The 14,093-nt window shown below is 30.8% G+C and overlaps 1 protein-coding gene across 1 annotated transcript; it reads right to left on the bottom strand.

Annotated features, from left to right (window-relative positions):
* Positions 1-837: 837 nt before the first annotated feature.
* LOC144558303 (agamous-like MADS-box protein MADS3) lies at positions 838-8,301 on the bottom strand. Its single transcript, XM_078307118.1, has 8 exons — positions 7,970-8,301; positions 6,091-6,172; positions 5,232-5,293; positions 3,791-3,890; positions 3,157-3,198; positions 2,769-2,810; positions 2,530-2,672; positions 838-1,171 (listed from the first exon to the last, which is right to left on the bottom strand). Exons 1-8 carry the CDS (start codon positions 8,149-8,151, stop codon positions 1,087-1,089), a joined length of 738 nt encoding a protein of 245 aa, XP_078163244.1. The 5' UTR covers positions 8,152-8,301; the 3' UTR covers positions 838-1,086.
* Positions 8,302-14,093: the final 5,792 nt, after the last annotated feature.

Here is a 14,093-nt window from a genome sequence, read left to right as displayed (position 1 = left end):
TTCAGAAAATTATAAAATTTGGTCTCCAAGCAGATATTAATATGGAGAATAAGATGAACGGTTCGGATCGACCGTTTGGATTTTGAAAACTCGAATATTGAGCCGTAGCATAGAGGCCACTATGCTATCCATAGCACCCCAGCCTAACTCTATATATATATATATTATGATGTCTATACTCTATAGCTAAAGAGAAGACAAATTTTGCCATCTCACACAGGCCTTTCTGGAAAAGAAATAAACGGAAACACTTTTTTGTTTCTTTTTTCAATGAACTTGCACTTGACAGTACTGTTATATATTCCAGATATATTTCATTCCACATTCTGACAAAACAATTGTACAACAATTTTGTTTGCTGTACATTCTGACTATAGTAAATTTAGGTTTTTTAATTAACTTATAATTAAGCTGATTACGATGCTTAGAACTATGTAAAGGGGTTGCTTTTTACTGTTTCAATTTTGCTTTTCTTCGTGTCATGATTTTTTTTTTACCGTAGCTTTTCTTCCTTGTACTCTTTTCTTTACCTTTTTTGTTTCAATTTTACCTTCCATAAAAAGGAAATTTATTGCTAGCTTAAAAAAGATATATAACACTTTCTTTCTGTAATACTATTACATCTTCTCAACAATGAAAATATATATAGGTGCAAGTTCAATTAAACTTCCTGCTTTAACAAGTAGAATACTAAAAATTCACCAGACATGCATTATACAAGACACACACACACACACACACACACACACATATGCATGAAGTGCATTGGATGAATTACTGAGTCAACAATTAAATAATTAAAATATGTAATTAAAGTCTGATATCACCAGATATTATTGAACCTTCCCAGGAAAATTAAAATAGACACACTGTGTATATTTTACAAAGTCCAATAGCATAATGCATCTAAAGATAAATTTGTTGAGCATTGAACTGCACACTGCTGAGAAGTCAGAAAACACAACAAAAGCAAGCTAGGTTATTATAAACTACAAACCACAAAACATGTCAATAATTAATAAGATAATTTCAATACTTGTTTAAGAGGACCAAAGGACCCCTAATTGCAATATTGATTTAATAATCTCAAAGAACCCAGCCAAGCATGAAGTTGTTCTCTCCTCCATTGTTCCTTGGCATTGTTGCCTCAGGAGTAACAAACTGGTGATACCTAAAATTACAACAAAATAATTGTTTATTAGTGTATGCTTATTATTAGAAATTGGAACTTAATTAGGCGCGTCTTCTCTGTGTGCCATCCTTTAATGACACACAAACTAGGTATGCATCTCTGCTGAGATTCAAGATTTTAAAAACAGCATGCTACATTTGAATTTTGAATTTTGGAAATGATACAAATAATAAATTTGGAAAATGAAATTCAAATCCACCCAACCTTCTAATGAAAAAGGTGAATGTCCAAATTCAAATCCAGGTTTTTAGGGATGTAGATAGCTAGGTTAGGGGAATAATTCTCTGGCTAAATTTCCCAACGCTATAGCTACCTAACACATTCCAGGAAGCCATGCCATTCCATAGGTTTCTCCGTCCAGTCATAGAAAATAAAGGTCTCAAATCACAACTAGGCCTTCTTATTTACAATAAAGGTCTCAAATCTCAACTATATATATTATGGTTCAAATTTTCTATATGAAATAATAGTTCCAATATTCAGATTTTTGTGGGGTGAGTACAAATTCAGGACCATCAATCAGTGGGTTATTGCAGAACCATTGAGAATTTGAGACAACTTATGATGCTTGGACACTGATTTCGGTATATATAATGCAGAGTTAGGCTGGGGTGCTATGGATAGCATAGAGGCCTCTATGCTACGGCTCAATATTCAAGTTTTCAAAATCCAAACGGTCGATCCGAACCGTTCATCTTATTCTCCATATTAATATCTGCTTGGAGACCAAATTTTACATTTTTCTGAATTGTTTTACTATTTATTAAGTATTTTACAAAATTGTTGATCCAACGGTGGCTGCACAAAACAGTAAAACCGTTGGATTAGCGATTTTCAAAGTGGCTTAATAAATAGTAAAAAAATTCAGAAAAATGTAAAATTTGGTCTCCAAGCAGATATTAATATGGAGAACAAGATGAACAGTTCGGATCGACCGTTTGGATTTTGAAAACTCGAATATTGAGCCGTAGCATAGAGGCCTCTATGCTATCCATAGCACCCCAGCCTAACTCATATAATGCATATATGAAACCTCAACTAAATTCAACTAGTCTAAGAAATAGAAAACTAAAGAAAAACATTGAACATTTCAACTACACCAGCTACTGTCAATTATGCAAGATTAAAGCATATTAAGCATATATAACAACATTGAAGTAACTAATATATGATTGATATTATAAGTTGTGGCATGTAATAGATAGCATGAAATGATACCCATTTTAATTAAAAATCAATCTCCCATTTGTAATTGATTGTCTCCAAAGATTGCTGCTTTGATTTATTTACAGAAAATAAATCTTTACATTTATTTAAAGAAATAGTACAAGTTTTACCCGATTTGGAGTGTAGGTTCGCAATCCATGGAATTTGAATGAGAAGCTTGAACCGGGAAACCGCCATCCGCCGTAACTACGGAATCTGGTGGTCCCCATGTACCTTGAATGGATCTTAAAGGCCCAGCTCCTTCAGCATCAAGCTACATATAATTTAAGCAAGTAAATTAGGAACTAAATATTATTATATAAATTATTGTTTTGTTATAAAAATTGTTCTTAGTTTCTAGTAAAAGTACCCTGCTCTTGAGCTGCTTGTTTATCTCGCCAAGCTGACGCTCCTATAAAGAGTATCAGTTATAAGCTTAACAAGATTAGAAATGGAAAGTACAATACAGGTCCTGTTATAAGTTATAACACTAGAAAATATATAAAGTTTTGAGTATATATCTTCCTATACAAAAATATGAAAAGTATATATTCTCATAACTCTCCATTTCACACAATTTGACTTAACAATAATTAGGGAGAAGAACATAGTTGCTTTACTATTACATTAAGGAAATAACATAATATATGTCCAAATATTAACAAAAATTTAATGATGTTAGCCTAATGAGTGACACGGAGATAGCTTTGGATGTTCTTTTGAAAAATAGCAAAATAATAAATAAAAGATCAACATACCTTCCGGCGAAGTTCTTCAACTTGATCCATCATAATCTGGGTCTGTTTCAATATTGTTATGATGTATTAAAGATACAAATTTGGTTTGAATTCTTCGAGAACATTAGATTTATGAGTGCAAATAAAAATAATATAAAATGGTCTGTAGCAATAATTATTATTTCTATTGGAAAAAAATAAACTAAATTTGATTAGAAGGTTTTTGCTATTTTGGATAGTAGGCAAGTATGCTTGGTAATTAAATCTGACAATAATACAACCTTACTAATCCACATCTAGTATAAAGACCATTTTGACAAGGAACCAATTAAGATTAAAGCATGATGATAAATCATAGCATAGACTACGTACATTACCTAATTTAAAAAACATGTAAAATAGTTATTAATATACTCTACAGATAATATATATACAGTGGTACATGGTCTCACATCACAAGAGCAATTGTTATACGACATACCATAAAATACCTTTTTGTTCATAGGTTAGTAACCAACAGGTTTTATTTTTGTTTCATTACTAACTAATTACAGGTTTTCTTTTTTGTCTGAATCCGAATAGATTGCTAAAACAGCATCACCCAGTTAATATATGTGCATTAACCACTGAAATTAAAAGTGAAATAAGATTATACCTTCCTTTGTCTAGCTTGTGACAGAGCTGTTTCAAGTTGTCGCTCTAGTTGTTGTAGTTCTTTAACACTGAGAGGTCCGAGGTCCTCACCGAGCAAATTCCTTAAATTAATATTTTTATAAACTACTTATTAGCAAAACTTTTGTAGGCATTGGAACATATTTCTTAGACTCAGAAAATAATTTGAACTTCATACAGATATTCAGTTTAAGTACAATTAATTAAGCACCTAGTTCAGTTTCTAAAAATTTAGTAGTAGATGGTTTTAAAATAACTTGCCAAATAGAATAATAGTAACTTTTCCAATCAATATACAAATAGGGGCTTGACCCTTATTTTTACTCAAAAATAGAATAATAGTAACTTAATGGTGAAGAAACATGTTACCTAGATTTTCTTGTTATGGACAAATATAGAACTAATTAATTCAAAGTGTGAGAGAATTCTTCACATAGATGTTTTAATCAAGAAAAGTATCAGTAGTAAAATCTCTTATTTATATTTTGAAATATACATTATAAGCCATCATTGGAGTAATGACTGTTCTATTAATAACCAGGAATAATGGTTCACATCTTGTCGTGTAAGCTATGATCGAAAAAGACATTTTACTTGAGAAAAAAAATAATACTCTCTCAATTTCTCTTCAAAGGTAATGCATACCTCATGGTTTGTCAAAATTGAGCTCATTTTTTTATAATTAAAATAATCATACTCTTATGTTTTATGTGCATATTATTGCAAAGTTGCAGATGTATATAGTTTTTTTTTTCCAACATTTAACTCGATATTATTGCAAAACTATAGTAATATTGAATCAATCCACCAATATTCTTGCAAAAGTATATAAATTATATATCCATGTTAAAATTTCAAGAAATCTCCTATTATTCAAATACAATTGTAAGATTTGGATGATATAAGTATACATTTGTTTAGGCCAAAACCTAATTGATGAAACATAACTGTTTTTATTGAAAGCTTTGATTATATATGTGTGTGTGTGAATATTCTAGAACCCTGAGTCCACTACAAAATGCATTGCAAAAAATTTCTTAACTCTTAATTTAAGCATGTGATACATCTTGAAATAATATATGAAATTAGATGCTTTCATTCACTATACTGCTGTTGAATAACACATGTCTATCAATCAAAAAAAAAATAACACATGTCCAATCAAATTGCTATAACTAAATTGTAGTTTTCATATGAAAATAAAAACAGACAAAATTTCACTCAAATTTATGTACTGTTGCAGACACCATAGATTTTGGAAAGATCTTTTTTGGTTATAATGTCTTCAATTTTTCCAATTTTATATTCAAATTATTATTAATTTTTTGCATTTTATGCATTGTTCTTAATTGATCTTTGGATGTAGGGACCTGAATGTAAAGCCTCGAACGGCTTCCTCTAAATATAGTCAAACAAAGATGCACCTCTGAGTTCGTTGCAGATTCTCTAATTTGGCCTTCAGCTTTGACATTTCTTGATACCAGCTCTGCAAATTGAAAGAACCCTAATTAGTGAATTATCACCAAAAGATCAACCAATCCGAACATCTTAAAAATAGTGCTATGTTGACAATTGCCAAGTAATGAAGCAAAAATTTTGGTCAAATTTATTTTACATACAACTTAAGCATCTTTGCATAACACAAAAATAGTTTATCGCTTCTCCGTGGGTTTCTTTCGAAAATATATAGTTGCATTTCATTTTGTTGTGGAATATATGTATTCGGCTTCGTGCAGGAAACAAAGAAAAATGAAACAAACTGTTGATGTCAGCTTGAATTGATTGTTTTCAATTAATATATCCAATTATAAAATTTAATATTATTTCTATATAAATTAAACCAATCAAGCATCGCATTACATAAAACTAATTATAATGACAAAAATATAAGTACTTTAATCATGTATGTTTAAAAAATTAATAGTCATTGTCACAAAATGGTATTTCTATTCTTCTTTCCTTTAGTTTTTGTTTCTGATGGGAGAAAAGGAGGGAAACTCAAGTCCTGCCCTCATTGTACAGAGTGTGTTTTTACTAAGGAATAAGAATTGAAGTAAAAACAGCGAACATTCATTAGAGAAGCTATTCTTCAGCTAAAATTTACAAATTTTGTTCTTTTTTCTTTTGTAAAAGATAAATAATGCAAGATGCACATATTAATTAATAGTTGAGTCAAGGGGAAACAAGTCAGTTCTTGTGTAATCTTGTACTAATAGAAAAAAAAAACATTTAATGCTGAAAATATTAGTATACAAAATTCTTCTCCATTCAGATATAGAGTACCTGTGTCTCACAAATTGCAGCAGCAGTACCATCTTGAGAGTTGAAACAGGTGCGCTGGTACCTCTCCAAAGTCTTGGGTATGCTATAAGAGAAATTAAAGGCAAATGTTCATACAACAAATCAAGTCAACTTAGTAATACTAATATCATAAAAGCATAATTGGTATCAAGAATCAACTAGTTATATATCATGCGATCATGAATCGGTGTAGAGATATATGTTATGATGTGTCATTTTCTGCAAAATTAATTATTCTAGATAATTCTTTGAAATGTTGGTTTATTGTATTATTTCATCTACAATTAGATGAAATTAAAGTTAAAACGAAATTTTAATGTTTATTAGTCAGAAATAGCTATAAGATTTTTGTAAAACAACATAGTAAAAATGACCAGACGTTTTGGATATAATGCTATGCTAAAATTATTTTCTTGTAACCTGGAAGAAGCTAATAAAGCTCCACAATTCATATATAAATAAAGCTTTTAAGGGAAAATAGAAAAATGAAGCTACAAATTAGCATAACTTACAATCGGCAGTCCAAGATAAGTATCGTATCAGATCAGTATACAATTAGGCATTTAGAAGGATAAGAGAGTTAGAGACAACTAAATCTTCCCCAAAATATATAAAGAATTTAATTTGAGAAATTTTTTTCCTTACGAAAAGAATAACGATGATTAAAAGACTCTCTTTCAAAAATTTTGTTCATAGTAGTTCCACTCCAGTTATGATCAGGCTTGGCTTGAGACAACTAAAGATAATTTATCTTAAGAAAAAAAAAATAAGATAGAACATATTGAAAAAAGGAGCGCCACTGTTTCATTAAGAGAGAGAGAGAGAGAGAGAGAGAGAAATTATGAATAAGAAGCCAACTGAAGGAATTGCAGTTGCGCCATACAACAAAACAAAAGCTTTGTATTTATGAATTAAAAAGAAAAAAAAAAACTTTACTTGATGTTAAAAAAAAAAAAAAAATCAGTCAACAAAAGTTAGCCTGAAGTGAGAGCACAATTAAAATAGAAAGGGCAGTTCCTTCTTTTCTTGCATTTCCTCTTGCTTAGACATCAGGAGAGAGAGAGAGAGAGGATATTGAGTAGTAAAGCAAATAAGAGAAACAAAGATAAGGTTTGGGTTATAGATCAGAGGTGGTAAGAGATTCAGTATCTAATTGTGACCATACCAAAATCTAAATCTCTAGAGAGTTTAATTTGGAGGAGAGAGCTAAGGAAAAGACCCACAAAAAGTGAAGTTAGACATTACTAAAAGAACAAAACCTACACAATTCATCAACTCTCAAAATAAACAAAGAGGAAAAAAAATGAGAGAAAGTGTAAATCTTGAAAGAAAAAGAGTTTGAAGCCTTGCTAACTTTTTGTTTAGACCAAACTTTACATATAAATGGAAAAAAGAATAAACAAGAATAGATCTCCAGCCTAGGTACAATAATGGTAAACTAAATAACCATTAAAAATCAGTTACCAAATGGAAGAAAAGATGCAACTATTTTAGATAAAACAGTACTCCCTAGAAAAATACACAAGTGTTGAAGCAAAGCTAAGAAATATAGAACAAGATCGTCAGAGATATATCATGACACAAAACTTTACCTAGTTATCTACCAAACTAAACAAGCTACGGAAAACCACCAAAAAATTAAAATAAAATCACCTAAAAAGAGCAAACAAAAGATCTGACCATTTTAGATAAAACAGTAGTCTCGTTAGGGAAATACAGTACTTGAAACGAAAGCCAAAACAGTGCTTACAAGAAAAGAATTATTACAAGGTAAATATACCATGAAATCACGAAAGAGAAAAAGAAGTAGACCAATAGCTGAATTAATTTCTTTTAATTGGAAAAGAAAGAATTATCTTACCCAGCACTGCCAAACTCGTAAAGCTTGCCGCGGCTCGAGAAGATTATGAGTGCCACCTCCGCATCGCAAAGAACGGAGAGCTCGTAGGCCTTCTTGAGGAGGCCGTTGCGACGCTTCGAGAAGGTCACTTGACGGTTGATCTTATTCTCGATGCGTTTCAGCTCAACTCTACCTCGCCCCATGATCGATCGATCTGACCTCCTCTCTTAATTCTCTCTTCTCTTATCTCTTCTAGATCTAGTGCACTGTTTCTGTTGTGTGAAGCTGGAGAGGGTAGAAATAGAATATAATGACCTGAGAAGGAATATTATTTAGTGGAGACAGGAAAAGCACAAAGTACTGTAGCTCAGTATTAATTTTTTTCTCCCTCCAGCATTTTAATTAATTTGGAATAACTAATTAATTAGTGGGGATAATGGACATGGCGTATGAGCTAGCTAACACTCTGACAATCCCTGCTTGTTAAAATTGGAAAAAAGGTTAATACAAAATGTAAACTGGAAAATTCTAACTAAATTTGGATGGGTACAATGCAGTTGTTGTTCATTTTGGGTCAAGCTCCCAAGCTGCTCTTGGATAAACCTAAATCATTGCAGTGGTCCAATTGTTAAACTTTCACCTACTAGTCCCTTCTTTGGTCTCTGTTAACATCTCTTACATTTCCTATTCGAACCCATGATCCTCTACAATTGTTAAACATATAATATGGTGCAATAATAGTTGGAGTGATGATCAGTACTTGACATCATACCAAATTCGGAGCCTTTCGATCTGCTTCAAGATTCGTGTGCACTTGCTGGGTAGTCATTGGGCCGCTCCCGGTTCCTTTTCCAAAGTCCATGACATTTTCTGTTCATCCATTTTTCATTCTTTTTTTTTTAAATTATGTTTGTCAATCTGTTAATTGATATTAATAATTTCTTAGTGATTATCAATTAAACAAATTACTTATTTGTATAGATTCATAAAATCTTTGTCGTTGTAAGTATGTGTTTTCAGTTAATAAATAGTACAATTATATATGATTAACAGATAACTAATTAAAGAGGTGGAAAATGGAGGGCTGACAAGATTCAATGGCAGCTAGCTAGCTTGATGTGTAATTGTTTTTTTTACTTAGAAGAGGTGAACCACTGTAATTAGGCTATTCTAATTCCCCCTCCTCTTAGACTATAGGTAGGTTCTTTACAACCCAACAATTACGAATAGGAATATATTTTATTCCAAATTCTGTTGAGAACAATAAAATTGACTTAACTTTGAGACCGAAAGAATATATTAATTAATTCAAACCCTTTTATTTCTGTAGAAAAACTCAATTGCATGCATTCCCCTTTTCATAGAATGAGATGTATGTCAACGAATTGGAATAAAGATGGATATAATTACAAAATAGAAGGATTTATATTTACATTATTTTTAATTTATATGACGGCAATATATTTACATTCTTTAATTTTAATTTATATGACGTACGGCAAGATTATGTAAGAAAATTATCATTGTAATGAAATAAATATCATGTTTTTCATTACGAATATCTATAGTTGTTAAATGAAAACGAAAAATCTCAAGAAAGAACAAAATCATGTTCTTGGACGTGGTTTAATTTGGCAAATGGGTAGGCTGATTATAATTAGAATGAAAATTTAAATAACAGCAATCACATGAAAACAGATTAGTTTGATATTAATTGAATTATAGATCTCTAAAATCAATTTGAACAAGGTTAAATTACAAAAGTATAAAAATGGGTATTTTTAAGTATATAGATATAGACTAACTAATATAATTTTATACAATGAATAAGGATCGATCAGTAAATGTATTGGTAAAATATTTAAATAATTTGATAAAAAATATGGATAAAATCTCATTATATAAATGGGTGATGCGCTGATGCTCCTACACTATAAAATGTTGGACGGGGACAATTACAATTAATTTATTTAAAAAATTAATATTAGAGGGGTATTAAAGTAAATCTATAAAAAATCCACAAGATATATATTAATTGAAGGTTTATCTGTGATAGCTGCTGAGATAGAGATTTCTTAAGATTCAGACTGAGAATTAAGATAGGAACAAAAGAAGTCTAAAGGAAGTGATCTTAATCCGCATTAAAAATTCAATATTAAGCAGCAAAATTAAGTCACTAAAGAAGCTAAAAGAAACAGATTAATTTCATAAATATATACATATAATTATCTATATATATATGCTCCTATACATATCTTCTATTTATGTGTGTGTGCGTGCGTACATTAATTATCTATATATGCTCCTATATCATATCATATCATATCATATCATATCATATCATATCATATATACATGTATAAAAAATGATGAGATTTAATCGATGTTGTTGAACAATTCATAAATAGGTTTGGAAATAGTCAAAGTTCAATAAGTGTGAAATATTATTACAGATGACCAATTTTGAAAAATTCTAAAAAAATAGTAAAAAATTTCCAAAAAATATAAAATTTAGTCTTCAAGCACATTTCAATATGAAGAACATGTTGAGAAGTTTGAATTAACTATTTGAGCTTTGAAATAAGAGATATAAGCGCAAATTAAAACATCCATTTTAATCATGCAAAACATGGTTTGAATTTAACTAGTTTTTGTACTCATCTTAATAAATAGTAAAAAAATTCAAAAAAATGTAAAATTTGATCTGGAAGCACATTTTATTGTGGAGATCATGTTTAATGGTTTGGATCGACGATTTAGAGTTTGAAAATGTAGAAAATGATTGTGATAACTTTGTGGTAATCGATCGGATCCCTCCTCAATATATAATTACCATAAAATTTGTCATCTGTAATTGCATTGTAAGCAGTCTATTTATCAACGATGTCCATAAACTTTTATAACATATTTAATTAACTTGATGTGCGAAATATTATTATCAAAATATCATTTATGTTTGAATGCTTACTGTCAAAGCATTAAAAAGACGTTGCTTGCCACCATTCTCATTTAGTCAAACAATAAGTGCATATATGTTGGATTGTATGAGATTATGTGGAATGTAATTTAATTTACGAGTACAAGAACCTTAAGGTTAATTTAAAAGAACTTCTATTGATTATGAAACTGAGCTAATTAAATGAATATTTGATTGTAACATGTGAATAGATGTGGAAAATTTTAAATTTCTTCAAAATATGTATACCCTATTCAAATTTTCATACATATATCAACATTGAATTTACTAGAGTCAAAACTAAATAAATTAAATAAATATTGTGAAAATTGTTCATATAAATTAAAAATTATTCTAAAAGGAAAAACAAATTGTGCATGGAACTCACAAATTAAGGTAAAACATAAATACTAATTGAAGTATAAAGCATATTATGTTTAATTTTCCATGTCCTTCTATTTTCGATGGGTCGATCTCGTCAAACAAGAATATATTCTTAATTAATTTTTCTATTATCTTATTTACTTAATGGCACTGTGGAAAAGATAAATGATATTTGGTGTGGGAAAAGATTCTTTGGTCTTAATTACTTTATTTTTATTTTTCAACCTTTTGACTTGCAAACCAAATTTTTATTGAAAAACAAATATATATAATTTACGGATCGATAAAAAAGAATCATAGATTGTGATATCCACGAAATTTCCATGGGATTCAATTCGACAAAGCAGGACGGAAGAGAATTGTGTCATCCGATTGACATTTTTATTGGGTTACAATACAAAGAATTAGCCTATGAATTATTGGAGAATTAAACATTGATCTCTTGATCACAAATGGCTGCTCTATATTTTGCATTAAGTGCGACAATTTTATGTTTGATTGGCAATCAAAAGCTCTGCTCTGTATATAATTAGTTGATTATGCTTTTTATTTAAGTTTTGTGAAAATTGTTCATGCGTGTTGGATGATATACAAGTCATGTGATTTATTCACCTGCGACATATATGTATGTATTTTTTATGGGTGTTTTATAGGCCGGGGTATTTGGAAGCAAAGAAACGAGTATGCCTTCAGAAGTAAAAGATTGTCTCCGATTGATGATGTTGGCAGTGTAAATTTTGGAGGAAAATGAACTCTAATTTCTCTCTACGGTTGTCATCTTTGGCCTTAATAAGATTTGGAGGGGGAGATTAGTTATCTACGATTACCATTCTTTAATTATTCAAGTCCTACCTGATAGAAAATTTTCATCCTTTCGAAGAAATTATTATCCATTCAATTTCTTCTTGTATGTTTTTCCAGAATATAACCCATAGATTTGTACTAAGAAAATTTCTTGTAATTGCTCATAGTCCAAGGTGAAAACGGAGCGGATAGTGGTAAAACCATATTTATTTCTTTTTTATTTTTCGGATACGGATATGGATACGGAGTAGATATCAGACAGATATGGATACAAATCTGGATCAAATCGGATATTATTAAAATAATATAAAAGATATTAAAGTTCGTAATATTTATCTAATTATAATGATGAATAACATAAATTTTTCCACTACAGCAGAAAAGACTATCAGCGACCGGTTTTCCGGTCGCTGATAGTCATGACGCCGGTCTCTGATAGTAATCCCGGTCGCAGATATCCGATTCCGGTCGCTGATAGTCCGGTCGCTAAAAGCATTGTCGCAGATACTCTTCTGATGACGTCACCGGTCGCTGATTGATGTCATCCGGTCTCTGATAAGTTTTCTGCGACTAATTTTTTTTGTCGCTGTTGTTTTTTGCTGACATCAGAAAAAAATATCAGAGACCGGTTTTCCGGTCGCTGATACTCAAAACCGGTCGCTGATGATTCTACCAACATTTTTTTTTGTTTGTTTTATTATTTACATTTCTTCATAATATTTGATAACAAACATACAACATTACATCAATACACATAAATAAGACAACAAATATCAAACATACAAGTGCCAAAAAAACATAAAAAATTAAACATACCAAAAATCAAACATAAATGCCAATCATATCTCAAATAATATCTAAACAAAACATTTAAACTACATAAGTCATTGTACCATACCAAATAACATCTAAACTACACAAACCTATATCTAACTTGTCAATACCAGTACCGTTCTAATTTGGTACCACCCGGATACAATTATTTAAATACATGATAATTAAGTACCGTTCTCTGGCTGCGATCAAGGTAGCTTCTGAACTCAAACTCTGCTGGCCCTCTTCCTAATTGCTTCTTCAATTCTTTTAGCAGTCTCCTCTTCCAATAGCTAGATTAATATCAAATTAACGAAAAAAAAATTAATCCAGAATCTCACTAAGCAAAATCGAACAAGGGAAAAGAGAGAAGATACCAGTGTCGCCTCTGCTGGTCCACTCAAGCTCCTTCTAACCACGAATTGAAAAAAATACGAATTGAATAGAAAATCGAATTGAGCAGAAATTTGAGAAGAGATTCGAGGTTCTAACCTGTTGAGCAGAGATTTGAGCACAAAATCGCAGCAAATCACCAAAAATCACTGAAATTTGAATTGGGCGCGGGGGAAAATTGAAAAAACTAGGGTTCTGTCTGGCGCGGGGGAGAAGGCTGACGCCTTTTTTTTTTTACCCAATACTTTCAGCGACCGGTAATGGCGCCGGTCGCTGATATGGTCGCAGATGCCAGTGGTCGCCTGATGAATGGAATTTATTTTATTTTTTTTCGAGAAATTGAATTTCTGCGACCGGCGTCAGCCCCGGTCGCTAATACCGGTCGCAGAAATTCCATTTTGCTGTAGTGTTCATAATATGTATTAAAATATATGATATTAAAGTTCATAAAACCATATAATTATCCTTATCCATATGGATATTCGAATATAAAATATCCACATCTAAGTTTTCAAATATAAATCAAATACAGATCGAATATTATCTATATCGTTTTTCACCCTACTCATAGTGCACTTATAAATGTTAAATACAATAAAAAAGGTAAACTCAATTGTTCGCTTTAGAAAGTATATAGCTAGTGCCTAGAACAATATTTTCTTTGAAGTTACTACTCTTTAAAGCGCATTGTATGAATGTTCTGAATAAAAATACTTTGAGGGGCATGGGTGAAAAACACTAAATTTAATACTTTTTTGTGGTTTACCTCGGAAAAGTTCACCTGAGAAGAGAGAA

This window comes from Carex rostrata, chromosome 8, assembly GCF_964058835.1.
Source record: "Carex rostrata chromosome 8, lpCarRost1.2, whole genome shotgun sequence".
Taxonomy (NCBI): Eukaryota; Viridiplantae; Streptophyta; class Magnoliopsida; order Poales; family Cyperaceae; genus Carex; species Carex rostrata.
Note: the sequence above shows the minus strand (reverse complement) of the source record. Positions and strands in the feature narration are given on the sequence as shown.

Excerpts from the sequence above, each read along its gene's own strand:
- LOC144558303 (XM_078307118.1), bottom strand. The coding sequence starts at position 8,151 with ATGGGGCGAGGTAGAGTTGAGCTGAAACGCATCGAGAATAAGATCAAC. Across the intron at positions 3,891-5,231 it reads AATCTGCAACGAACTCAGAG|GAATTTGCTCGGTGAGGACC; the intron begins GTGCATCTTTGT and ends TATTAATTTAAG. Across the intron at positions 3,199-3,790 it reads CACAAGCTAGACAAAGGAAG|ACCCAGATTATGATGGATCA; the intron begins GTATAATCTTAT and ends ATATTGAAACAG.